The 14,365-nt window shown below is 39.5% G+C and overlaps 1 protein-coding gene across 1 annotated transcript in view; it reads right to left on the bottom strand.

Moving 5' to 3' along the window:
• Positions 1 to 4,307, bottom strand: part of LOC131686689 (uncharacterized) — a 209,890-nt gene extending 205,583 nt beyond the window's left edge. The window contains exon 1 of the mRNA XM_058970572.1: positions 3,747 to 4,307. Coding sequence (XP_058826555.1) covers positions 3,747 to 3,931 — 185 coding nt within the window. The 5' untranslated portion in view covers positions 3,932 to 4,307. The remainder of the gene's footprint in view (positions 1 to 3,746) is intronic.
• Positions 4,308 to 14,365: the final 10,058 nt, after the last annotated feature.

Genomic DNA, 14,365 nt, shown 5'->3' with positions numbered 1-14,365 from the left:
ATCCAAGTAGGCCCTGGCACAATATAAGCGATGATACTTACAATTTAAAATGCTTTATAAACATTTGAAAACATTTAGATACCTACCTAGATAATTTGTGAAATCAATATTATTGTACGATATTGAATTGACCGAATAACATGAATTTTTGAATGAACATTTTTTCGATTCACCACGCGTCGCATCGGAGTCATTTTAAGTTGTCAAAAAAGAGCTTCAATTATTTTTTACTCTGGTGTTCAAATGTTCAATAAAAATAATGTGGAACCCAGTACATAGTCACAGTTATTCATAAATAGCAAACTCTTCCGCAATTTTCATTCCATTTGCATCCTCTCCAGAAAAAGTTTAACTGTATGATACTAAACCTCAAAAACAATTGTAGGTCAGTTCTCGATTAGCCCAGTATATAGTTAATGTTTCAATTACATGACTGATCAACTAATTTTGGGTCACCTGATAGCAGATATGGTTGCCAATACCAGTAAAAATTACAAATTTTCCAGGAATATGCTGTTTTAAGGCAATTAATCAACAGTTTAACACAATCATTTTACTTTCCAAAAGAACTCTAAACTAATTCATGTAGTTCTTGAGATATCCCCATTTGAAGTTCCAAGATATGAATAATTCGTATGAATCAGTGGCGTTGTAGCCCATCCCCCCTAAATAATTTAATTAAATTGTGAAAATATGAATATGTTCAACAAAAATGTGCCTAATAATTCAATTTGAATATTTATTTGTAGTGAAAATTGACGATAGGCCTGGAAACCTAGCACCTGTGGAGGCCAGCACATGTGGAGGCTAGCACCTGTGGAGGTTAGGTCTACCGCCGAGGACTACAATGAGTATCCTCCTGGTATCGTAACAAAACTCCGCCACATTCTGTAGTCCTTCACTAACGGCGAACATGGACAGGAGAGTGTACGAGAAGCATCCCCATAGCGAGCATCTCAGGCGATTCTGTATTGGCCAACGGAACCCTGTTACTGCACAAAGAACGACGACCGGCAAGCTAATGTGGAAGACGAAAGCCTTCTACAAAGACCTCTTCCTTGAGGCATTTCGACCGGCAGCGGGATTAAGAACGTTGATGCGGCTGATCTAACAAGAAGGATTGTAAAGGCTTGTGACGTTACAATGCCGCGAAAACTGTAGTCACGCAGTAGGCGGCGTCTAGCTTACTGGGTAAATGAGTCGCTCGGTAGGCTATACGCTGCATGTCTCAGAGTTACAAGGCGGGCTCAGACATTCCCCCAGAAGTAATACCGAAAGGTAGTTCCTGGGAGGAACGATGGCGGAGCCCAATGGAGTTTAGTCGGTATTAATGGCAGCGTCACCATTCGAGCCCGACACGCCCCCAGTACACCCCGTGTGGTAGCTTGGACACCTACCAATAGCACGTGTACTGGGCTAGGACGTAAAGGTCTTCTCCATTGTAAAAAAGCGGGATTAGAGAGCAAGATCGGAGAGTGAGAGGGGCGCAAGGCGACGTTTCGGGAAGCTAGGGCCGCTTTAAAACGGGAGATCAAGTTTATTTATTTATTTATACTGGTCTTCGATTTTCTCGTACAGACAGCTCCTTAATTAATAATAATTCCATGTTTAAAGGTAGTCTTAGTAATGTTAAAATCATATTAGTCAGCTACATCATTAAAATTACGACAGCATACATTGAACGGATTGTTTTGAGAAAAAAGAGTACGATACATCGGTAACCGAAAGAAATCAGTTCGTCTGGTGGGTCTAGGTGGTACGTTGAATCGGAGCTGGCTCAGCAACTCCGGGCTATCTATATTGTAAATAGTATAAATCAGAGCTAGCTCAGCGTTTGAAACGTCGTTATTCAGCCAAGTTTCAGTAAAGGCACTAACGTCATAATCGCACTGAGAAATATTTAATAGTAACTTATTTGTCTTAGTTCGGATTCCACGCGTGTTCTGATAATAAAGCGAGATTGGACGGTAACTGTTTTCACGATTCGGACCACGTCTGTTGACAGCAGAAAACTGATGTGCAGACGGAGGTGTGCGGATGCAGGTTAAATCCGCTGGTAATTCTTGAGCATCAGAACTTTCTGTGTGACAGTCTCTTCCCGAAGCACGATCCAACTACCTGGTCACCAACACCGTACGGCTAAGAAGAAGGAGCATACACAAACGAATGATAAGTGACTAATAACGAGCTCAACGAAGCGTCGATGCGACCAAAATCAAAGAAAACCCGCGGTCCGGATGCAATACCAAACGAAGCACTGAAAGCTGCGTTCGTAGCATATTCAGAAATGTTCAGGGTGGTGCTGCAGAGGTGTCTGGCTGAAGGCAGTTTCCCGAAATGTAGAAGGTACAGAAGCTGGTGTTACTGCCAAAGCCAGGTACGCACTGCTAGAATCAATCATCTTTAACAGACTGACGAAATGCACGAGGGGTGCGCGGACTGTCCAAGATGCAGTTAGGATTTCCCAAAGAAGTATCGATATTGGCGATAGTTCGGACAATGCTCGTAAGTACTGAGAAGGCATCTAAACATAAACTAAGATGAGATCGATACTGCGCTATAGTTACGATAGATGTGGAGAATCCGTTCAGCAGCGCCAGCTGGGAAGCTATGGCCGCAGTGCTTAACAGATTAACCATACCAGATCCTGAAGAGCCTCTTTCAGAGTAGAGTGCTCAGTAGAGTGCCCAGGAAAATAATGAATTTTTAAAAACTCAATCGGCCCACCCCTGAGTCGATTCCTAGTCCCACCAGGAATACTTGCACCAAATTTGAAGTAAATCGGGGAAGTCTAGCTACCGGACCAATGTGCCTGAAGTCTGTATGGGGGTTTTCGACAATTTACATGGAGATTTTATAGCTTAATTGTTTACAACTTTGTCGAAGACTGCTAGTCAATCCATCTTTGTTATTAAAGTTATTATTCGTTAAAGTGACGTCTTGACGCAGACAAAATGTTTTAAAATATTTTCAGACAAATGTGCACTGTAATAACGTGTTACAAATTTCATTCGGTCGACTGAATTTGTAATCATTTCTACAAAATCAATGACAAATTTCGTTACTTAATGCTGGCCTCTAACGCGTCAGTTGTTTGCGATTTGTCAGCATAGACGAGATACCCTACGTAGCCTCATAAAAAGTTCAAAACCTTGAAATTGCAAGTTCACAGCGGCCAATCGACACTACGCTTTTGCCATATGATTTGTCTATTGAACAAAGAATAATGTTTTCTTAAGAATTGTGAGTTGAGAACTAGCTTGGCTTGCTTTTTTGTAATGAAAGTCAGAAATAAAATTTTATAAAATTGAAATAATGGGGTCCCACTACCTTGACCTCTTTCCTTTTACTGGGTTAACTTAATTGCTAAATAAGTTAAAATGATTGCTAAGTAAGACTAACAGTGTTTTCGTAGAATATCGGAACGTGTTGCAGATTTGAGGGCTAGGCAGAAATATTGTACATTCAGAAATTTCAACTCTTTCGATTTACATTACAAATGACGAATTTTATTCTTCATTTGATGGCCCAACTGCAATCATGACAAGTGAATATGAATTAGGCAGTTAATATAATATAAATATAGTGCCGAAATTGTTCACACATAAGGTTAAACAGACTTACTGTTTGTATATATTCGAGCAATACTTACAATTAAGACGGACACTATTGAAAATATTTTGGTATTCTGGTCACGAGCGTAACCACTTTCCGGTTCTATTTTCCTCTTCTCTCCCTGGACTTACCTTATAAACTCCCACGACGTCGACAGCTGCTGAGGCGCGGCTAAAGTAGACGAAGAAGCGCTAGCCACATTTTTCTTATCACCATCAGTGGCAGCGTCGGTCTTGTTCGCCTTCCGAGCCGAAGAACTGCGAAAAAGTTTCCTAGTGAATTTCGGTGTTAACGGAGGGTCCGGAAATAATCCCATTTTCCAGCACCAAACAACTCTTCACACCCGCACAGACACTCGCGTACCAAGAACACTGCACTAGACGGAAGCCAACGATAAGAAGAACAAGAACACTCTCACGAAATAAGAAGCACACGAGATGCGGGTGCATCCGACCGACAAGCAGTATCGCTCTCCCGTGAAGTAAAGTAAAGGTTCAGGCCGGCGAATATTTTTACATTTTTACATTTGATGTGTAAAACCTTTGCTCGAACCACTGGATAGAATAGTTGAATTAGCAACCATTTAGTCAACTAAGAACTTGAAGTGACAGTCGATAGAAAGCAAAAGAAAGGCAAAACTCATGCAAAATCTAGCAGCAACCGAACAGTACCGCACCGCAGTAAAGCGCACACACATTCAAACTGTTGAGGCGCATGTTGGGCGACTGCATAGGAAACCATGCAATAAAGCGCTTCCATGTTCGATGCTATGTTCTTCATTTCATGTAAAAGATTACATTGTAATGTATTATTTCGTTCCTTTGATGAACCTCACTGCGGATGCCAACAGCTTTCGGTGTGCTATAATAATGAAAATGTGGTTCATTATTATCGGTTAACCCCTGTTAGCGATGTTAGCCCAATTCTCATTTTCAGCCATCTAGTGCTCAGAATCGGAACTATTTTCACCTAGTTAGCATTATGAAACCTAGGCGGCTGAATTGCGTTCAAAGTGGTTGTTGATTGCAAATTAACTGTAGGAATAAAAGATATTCAATCGATTTTTCCTTATTTCACCTAAAGAAATTAAACATATTCAGGAATGTAAAAGTAAAAAAACGGCGTATAAAACAGACGTATAAACGAATGCTTGGTTATTAAAATATCTATAATTTTGTAATTTTCAATTTATTTTCCTGCACATATTTGGAGCATGAATATAAATGTAAAATTAAGTTCCACCACAAATGCGCACTACTTGTCGTGCTTTTTCAACGAATTTTATTATAATTTTACACGTTGATTGAACATTACAGTTTCATTAAACGGGATATCAATACACTTTAAAGGATTTTTACTCCAATATTGCTGTAAAATAAATGACATGTAATATTACTCGAACGAAAGTGTAAAATCATATGCTTTTTGATGCTCCCATTGAGTGTATCTAATTTAACTTAATTTTCAATCAAATTTTTGATTCAAGCTTTGTATGTTGACATTCGTATTGATTTAAATGTCGGTTAAATTTCATTATTTTTTGGTGTGTATGCATTATGAAGCAAAAACTGAATTTTCCTAAAGGGACTATATCTGTTGAGCTGGTCGAAAACAATCGAAAAAAAAACTATTGAATACATGGGAAGTGCATACCATCAATAGTGTTTCTGAAATTTTCAACGCGCCTGAGAACTAAGAACTGAAATTGCAGCTTCTGATATCACGTTAACTCTAAAGTGCATGCGTGCATACTTCAAACTTTATTTCGATATGTATCGGTTTTTTCGAAAACTGACCTCACCGTGAGCAACAAATTTCGAATACCGTTGAACCAATCGATTCGAAATTTCTTTGATTTGACCCATTATTAGAGCAGAGTTTAGAGTTTGTAGTACTGACTCATTTTGGCGAGAGCCGGTACTGTGCTACCGAAGCCCCCAGTACCGGTAGTACCGGTAAAGTACCAGTACTCCAATATTTTTTTCAAAAGATTCGAGAAACGCTTCAAAGTGAAATTGAATGCTCACTGATGTCTCATTGCAGCAGAAGGTATTTTGCGAATGCGACACATTTTTTTATTTCGATATCTAGGCCACTTTGAATAACTGCTACGCGGTGCGACTTTCATAGACTTCAACGGATGGTAAATGTTACCCTATTATCAGCAGTACATTGAAGCGAGAATGTAAATCAGTGTACTTTGGTGGCATTTCCTCTTGGCATTATCGAGTTGCTGTAAATTGGATTCGACATTTTTGCATACCAAGGCTCCTAATTTCCTGTAAACTATGTAGTTTTACTGACTTTTCCGATTACCAAAAATACGAATCACTCCATTCGAAGCAGTTCACCAACTCTAAAATTGTACGCTACTAAATCGATGTTCGTTCTTTTATAGATGAAGATTTAAGCGCAAATTAAATTCACACACTAAATTTTGATTGCCGGATATCAGCAAAGTTTTGCTGAATTATCATCAATACTTCCAGCAAAAAACATTTCGCTGAAATTACAACAGTTCAAGACTGTTAAAATTTGCTTAAATTTACTACAAATCAGCGAAACAAAAATTGCAAAGCTGAACTCTTAGCAAATCCAGTTTTGTTGAAAAGATTCAACAAAATATATTGCTGAAACAAAATGCAAAAAATTGGTGTGCAGAACAGAGTTAAAAATAATAAACTTGCTGCGACTCGCGGTGAATAGAAAAAATATTCATTCAACTGTCTATCTTATTCATTCAGTTGAATATCGTACAATATATTCATTACACTAATTGTCTAGGAAAATGTTTTCAAATGCCGATAAAGCATACGAAACAACAATCACCATCGCCTACATTGTGCCAGGGCCTACCTTGACGCGTTTGATTCGTTGCTTCATGGTCGCTTCGCGTAATAATCGGAGCCAAATCAAAATATGCATGTCACTGAATATTGAAAATGAATGCGGCTGAATATGATCAATTTTCATTCAATGAATTTGAATATTTTTAACTCTGGTACAGACACGACTTAGGCCATATTACGCGCCACCCAATGAATAATTGGAACCTATCAAAATGTCGCTAATAAATAAAATCAAAACAAATTTTTACTCTTATGCTATATGTGAATACTTTGAAATTTATTAGAAGATAGTTGAAATTTTATTTCGACCAAATAGTGCAGGAATTTAAACATTAATTTCAACGCGAGTTAGTAATATTTAACTTCTAGAATTATTATTATGATGGCCCCACCTCATTTCCCCACAAAGGCGTAAGCCGAACGATTTATCTCGAAGATATTTAAAAACTAAGCCCACTTGCAAACCGATATTTGAAAACGGGTCCCGCTATTTTTCATAAATAATTGTGTATGGTACCGAAAATACCGGTACTGGCTTTTGTTTAGTACCAGTATTATGGTACCAATAATGGGTCGGTATTGCCGGGATTTTCGGTACCGGTATCACAATCCCAGTAGAGTGGGGTCAACTAGGTCAGTTTTGGTGAGCTCGCGCGATGCTATTTTGCACTGATTTTGACAAACAAGCACTCGTTGCAAAGGTTATAGGGTGATGTGCCTATTATGGCAGTAGAGCCTATTGTGACCCTATTTCGTACCCCTTGGTTTCGAACCAAGCATATGAGATAATGACAATATCGATTTGGCTAAAACAGGTGTGCAAAAATAAGCTCAAGTTATATTCTTTATTTTTTGTGCACATACGTATTCAGAACTGTCCACTAAATCCAACTTTTAATTAAAACAAAATCACCTTATTGAAATATCTGCTGATCCGCCTCACTCGCGTAGTGAACCGAAACAGGACGCAACGGCGCTTAGCAAAATAAACACTTTCAAGCCAGCATTTACCGCCTCATATCTCGTTATTCCGGCACAAATATATTAAATATTGCGCTGATACATACCTTTATTTTAGCTGGAGAACCTTTTACGATTATTTCACTTTAAGGACATTATACATGCGAGCCACAACATAGCTCCTACGCCACACACCTCTCTCCCCTGCCTAACCATGTATCTAACAAGAGCAAATATAAAAATATGTTTTTCAACACACTAACCTTGCTGGTGTGCCACGAAACTGCTACTTAAGGAAGCTAGAATATTTTCCTATACAGTCAATCCAAGTTTTTGACGGAATACCATCTGTAGCTCCTATTTTGTGCGAAAATATCACCCCTCTTCACTTGGGGTTTCTTTTCCAAACACTCTTCTTCTCGTTTTTATTGCACTTTTTCAAATGCACTTTTTTCACACACCACTGCAAAAACACTCACGAAACTTTAATCGTTTACTAACAAAACTTGAAATTTTCTGCCAATGTGCAGATGACCAAAGGAAAATGTTCGGAAACTCTCATTTGTGCGTTTAAATTTTCTCTTCAGATTTCAGTTTTTCCTAATGTAAACAAGCGAGTCGGTGCCTAGCAACGTGGCTTCCACATATCTTCACCTTAAAAGCACTCGTCAAACACTAGGATATGCCTAGTGTTATAATAGGAAAAGATTAAATACTGGCGTTCATAATTTTGCCATGTTTTGCCGATACACTACCACAATCAAAACAAACTTTTTTGCATCCATCGTACAGAAAAGAATCACCAGTGCGGCCAACCCAAAACATGAACTTGAAAATATATTGTAATGCAATTTCATGTATAAGTAATCAATTATTTCAAGCTATTCAACTAATTGTTGATTTCAGATATTTTATTTTCATCTGCACATACAATTTGGATCGGGAGGAAGTAATGTGTGATGTGAAACTCTATATTCCAGTTGTTAACTTTCGCATGGTTATTTCCTGCATGCGCAGTTCTGGGCGCTCTTCTACCAACAGCTGATGAGTTTCTTTCGTGTGCGTGATGTTTACGTTTGTTTTGATCGGCTGAAAAAAGCAGAATGATTCGTTTTACAAATCACGCTTTGGCGTCCATGATCTGGATACCTAGTTAGAATCGACGCAAAAGAAATATTGCGTTTCAACTAGATTGTTTTTCGATGAGGTGGAAATCGGCACACCCATGAGGCGATAATTGGAACGTTCAGGTGGGAATAAATGCACAGAATAGAACATTTATTTTCATTTATGCTGAAAATTGAGACAATTCTGCCAAATAAGCATTATACAGATGTTTAAGAAACAGTACACTGATACTTTATTCTGAAAAAGGTTATAGGTAATATGGCTTCTTTTTAAGTTGTTCAAAAATAGTGCAACCATCTCCATAATGGTGCCAAAATAGGCTCATCACCCTACATCTGGGAACGTTTATCAAACAATGATTTTATGCATGTCTAAATATTTTTCAAGCTAAATCCAATAAAACGAAGGTACTTTTTTAGATGTTTTAAAAATCTGTGGGTACGATAGGTCACTATATTCGAGGCAAAATAAAACAATGTACATGTCTAGAAAATTAGAGGTTCAACTTTTATTTGAAGAGTAGGAATACTGGAGATTATTTAAAATAAATAACACTAGTTTACAGCATTTCTGAACTCAATAAACTGGTGGTCATTTTCAATGTAAAATCGTGTGCTGAATCATCAATTTATACTGTCTTTGACTACGTTTCCCACGCAATTGGACTATTGTAAATATTCTAGAAGAATTGTATTGAGCATTGGAAGCTTAAAATAGAGCCGCTTCTAGCACTGCGACAAAAGCACCTATCTTTATGAAAAAAGACTTTTCGTGTTTCTTGATCCCATCGTTTTCAAGGAAAAATAGTTTCGAAACCCTACATGCAATAGAAAAAAAGTTGGGCATGAAAGGATTAAAATAAATAGTACATCCATATATCTTCGGTTATAGCGCATCAATGCGAAATATAATTGTGTTAATTAAAGGCGAATGGTTGTACTTGTGTTCGTCTAAACATGTTGTTTTAATGTGACTAATGATTCTGATGTTAGTTATGAGTTCGTTGATCTTGTTTCTTAATTTTTCCTCATTTTTAAAGAAATACAAATGTTTGGTCAAGATTCTGGGCAAGATAAAACAATTCTAAAAATCATATTTTATATAACTTAAAACCTGTTAAAATCCAATAAAAATAAGCCTTTATCAGTTTAAATCGGATAAAAATTGTGAAAGTTATAAATTTTTTTTTGTGGAAAGCAAATTTTTGAGTTTCTCGGCGTCAACTTATTAAACCGTATCGATCCCAATTTTTTCAAGGGTTTGTTTCACAATATATGAGGAATTCTCTATTAGAACTCAGTAAATAAATAAAATGCACAGTGAAAAGACAACAAAAATTAAAGGGTTATGTGAAGCACACGACCATGGTGACATTGAAAAGGTCGTGTGCAACATAATTCGCGGCGTCGGCGGTAAAACATGATGATGAGTTATGTTCTATCAACGACCATGCGATAAACTTGAGTGGAAAGTCCCAATCCTACCAGCAGAAGGCAATGGATTCTTCACATTTTCTTTAGATCATGGCCATACGAGCCTGTCTAGTCCTAGTTTTCCGTTCTAAATTTATAGCTGATTCGCACTAGAATACCAATCCATCTATCAATTTCATTGCTTTCGTTTCTCTTAGTCTTAAATTTGCCGAAAATAGCCAATAAAATCGATACAATAATCGAAATACCGCACGTTTACGGTTTACGGTCAAAGTATTCATTTTGTCGAGTAGTCGTTGACAACCGGGTTGTCAAACATCAATTGAGTTTTTATTAACATGTCCACTGGAAAACAGACAGAGAAAGAATGACCGGAACGGTGAGAATGAAGAAACGGTGAAAATTCACCTTTTTATTGGAAACACCGAGAAAAGATATGTCCTCAAGCAAGAATCGAACCTGCGATCTCCCAGTCTCTAGTTGGGTGCTTTAGCCACTCCGCCATCGAGGAACTGTGATGATGTCATCACATATTTCCAATAATACGTGATCACCGCTGCAGCCTCCAATTCCTCCCAATTGACCAATCGACCCCCAATGTCTCCTATAAGCAGATCGTCACCTCTTTTTCTCATCGTTCAGTCCAAATCTCTCTCGTTATTTATTTTTAGGTCCAGTGGACTGCGCTCAAGGCTTGAGATATTTATTATCACTTTTTGCCCCCTACCCAGGGCGGCCAGAACCGATTTATCGGTAGTCGTACCGATTTCGGTCTTCCCTATTGATTCACAGACGACCAAGGCAAAACTACCGATATTTTGTTATTCCTACCGAAAACTACCGATTTTTATTGATTTTGGACACATCCTACTCAACAATCCTTTTTTTGGGTTGGATTTGGTCTGAGATCTGTGTTGTCAGTATTTTACAATTCTATGTCAATACTACGTTTTTGGAACTACAGCCCGGCCTACCGATAACTACTGATAAACTTTTAGTGACCCTACCGATATTAAGGAATTCTATCTAGCCACCCTGTCCCTACCTAACTCAGTAGCCGCCAGACTTTGACAGTGGGTAAAAGCTATGGAGAGGGCATGTTGATGTCTGCCTCAAAGCCTATCGGCAGATGCTAACGACAAATCCAGTCGTTGATGGAATTTATACATTCCTTGTCTGACGTGCGTCTTTGTTTTTTCTTTTCTTAAGGATTTTTATGAACGTGTCCACTGGAAAACAGACAGAGAAAGAATGACCGGAACGGTGAGAATGAAGAAACGGTGAAATTTATTGGAAACACCGAGAAAAGATATGTCCTCAAGCAGGAATCGAACCTACGATCTCCCAGTCTCTAGTTGGGTGCGTGAACCACTCCGCCATCGAGGAACTGGAACATTCTTTCTATGTCTGTTTTCCAGTGGACACGTTCATAAAAATCCTTAAACAAAAAAGGAATGTATGTATGAATCCCTCGATCCCCCCGCTACAGTCGAGCCCTTGCAGCCAGCGTTCAGCAGTCGTCCCGGTCCTGTATGTGTGGGTGGAGAAGGGGTCTTCCAAGCCGCCTTTCTCGGCAAGTATTATACAAATTGTAACGATACAACGGTTAAACCGATTCACGCTTCTAGTTCATCGTCCAACACTCGCCGTAAGCTACTACCGTCCCGTTCCTGCTCTCCGCATCGCTCCATCGGGGTTCAACGCATACCGGGACGCACCGCAGTTGGCACTATGGAAGCCCTCGACCCCCCCGCCACAGTCGAGCAATTGCAGCCAGCGATCATCAGTCGTCCCGGTCCTGTGTGTGGGATGGGTGAAAGGGTCTTCCAACCCGCCACAAATGGCAAGTATACATCTGATCCGAACACTTCAAGCGCTGATGTATTCTTCGCTTCCAGTAATTTGCCTTTTGCTCTAACATCTTGTGACGAGATGTCAACTATTTCTGTCGCCGATGATGATCGCTACATTCTGGGGCGCGATGCAGTTGATTCGCCCTCTGCGGAACCTGATCCGTCATCCAATAACATCGAGATTTACTACTAGAATGTTGGTGGCTTAAATTCATCAACGGACAGCTATTTGCTCGCGACCACGGGCTGCTGTTATGACGTCATCGCCTTAACCGAGACGTGGCTCAACAACCGTACTCTATCTCGCCAGGTGTTTGGTTCAACATTTGATGTCTTCCGCTGTGATCGCAATGCCCTCAACAGCCGCAAGACATCAGGTGGTGGTGTACTCATCGCCGTTCGCCATGGTATAAAAGCCCGAGTGATCAACGATGAGCGGTGGGAGAGCTCCGAGCAAGTGTGGATATCAGTGAAACTTGCCGATCGCAATCTCTTCCTGTGTGTCGTGTATTTTCCACCTGACCGAATTCGTGATTACAGCCTGATCGATGTACATCTTTCCTCCGTTTCTTTCATCACCTCGATCGCTGCCCCGTCTGATGATATTGTTATACTGGGCGACTTTAACTTACCTGGCTTGACCTGGTGCCCAGCAAGTAATGGATTTCTACGATTGGATATCGAAAAATCTGTGCTTATCAACAATGCCAGTTGTATCTTGGACAACTACAGTAGCGCAACTCTTCGGCAAATTAATAATATCATCAACGAGAACGGACGTACATTGGACCTCTGCTTTGTAAGTGCCCGGGACTATGCTCCGTACTGCTGCGCCACTCCGACACCTTTAGTCCAGCATGTGCGCCATCATCCCCCACTACATCTTGTACTCGCTGGTAACCTAGGAGTGAGTTTTGAAGACGTCTCAAGCTCTATCGTCTACGATTTTAAAAACGCTGACTACGACAGCATCGTTAGCACGCTGTTGGATATAAACTGGGACGAAAATCTTAACAATGATGACGCGAACGAAGCAGTGATGACGTTTTCTAATATTCTTAACTACCTAATCGACCGTCATGTGCCAAAACGAACAGTCAGCACAAATCAACACCCTCGCTGGCAATCAACAGTGCTTAGACGATTAAAAACTGCCAAACGAGCCGCATTTAAAAAGTTCTCGAAGTATAAGACACTTGCATTACGAAACCACTACTTTCAACTTAACCACGAATACAAACAGCAAAGCAGACGTGCCTTTTTTAGATATCAGCGAAACGTCGAACGTCAACTGAAATCCAAGCCCAAGTCATTTTGGAAATATGTGAACGAGCAGCGAAAAGAATCCGGGTTACCATCTTGTATGTCATTAAATGGAGTTTTAGGCACCGACACTAAGGAAATTTGCCAATTGTTTTCCGACAAATTTTTAAGCGTTTTTTCCGACGAGAACCTTTCCCCACAACAAGTCGCTGCCGCTTCAAATCTAACTCCTTCTCTAGGACGAACCATCAACCGAATTTGTGTCGATAATGCTGCCATTCTTGCAGCAAATTCCAAGCTGAAAGCATCTAGTTCCCCGGGCCCAGATGGCGTTCCCTCGATTTTTGTCAAAAAGTGCATCAGCGGGCTTCTTGAACCACTTCGGCGAGTCTTTGTGCTATCACTCAATACTGGAACATTCCCTTCCTGCTGGAAAGCAGCGCACATGTTTCCAGTTCACAAAAAAGGAAACAAATCGAACATTGACAATAGACCTTTCTCGTCCGACCTAACCCCCTTTTTTCTTATTTTTATTCAAAAGACTACACATTTTTAAGAATATTGCCGTTGAAATGAGACTATTTGGAGCTATCGTGATTTTTTAATGATTTTTTTAAATTTGAAAAATGCAAGAATGTTGAGTATTTTTTTCACCTTTGCAAGAATGGTGGGACTCAAAATGTGTGTTTGGGCAACACTGTTTTGTATATTTTTGCTTGAGTTCCTGGCAACGCGGCAAATGAAGTGGTGAGTCGCGGTACAAAGTTCATTGATTATGTAAACAAACTAAAGTGAACCTCTCAGTGGAGAACATTGCATGATAATGTTTAACCTCACTTTTTTGACAGTTCAGAGAGATTGTTTACATAGTCTTGGAATTTTTGTTGATTCGATCATAGTATGAGAAACTTGGTTTGGTTCGCTGCCAAATGTTAACACTTTCCAAACAAGGTCGCTCAGCTGTAATTTTGATTTTTGGTTCATTGAAGAAGTAAGGAATTTCTAGCCAAACATTTGAAAAAGGCCTACTGCCAAATGCAAACAAATCGAATTTTCATGTTCTCTATTAAAATCCTGGGACAAAACCTGTGGATAGATGTTTTCTTTTTCATTTTTTCTGTTCATTTGATCTCTTGTCTTGCATAGCCACTCTTTCTTCCTCACATATTTTAAATGGACTGGCTACATTTGACAGTTCCCCCTCATTGCATTTGACGGTTCCCTTTGGCTGCATTTGACAGCTCCCCCTGGCTGCAATTGACAT

Source organism: Topomyia yanbarensis, chromosome 3, assembly GCF_030247195.1.
Source record: "Topomyia yanbarensis strain Yona2022 chromosome 3, ASM3024719v1, whole genome shotgun sequence".
In the NCBI taxonomy this organism is placed as follows: Eukaryota; Metazoa; Arthropoda; class Insecta; order Diptera; family Culicidae; genus Topomyia; species Topomyia yanbarensis.
Note: the sequence above shows the minus strand (reverse complement) of the source record. Positions and strands in the feature narration are given on the sequence as shown.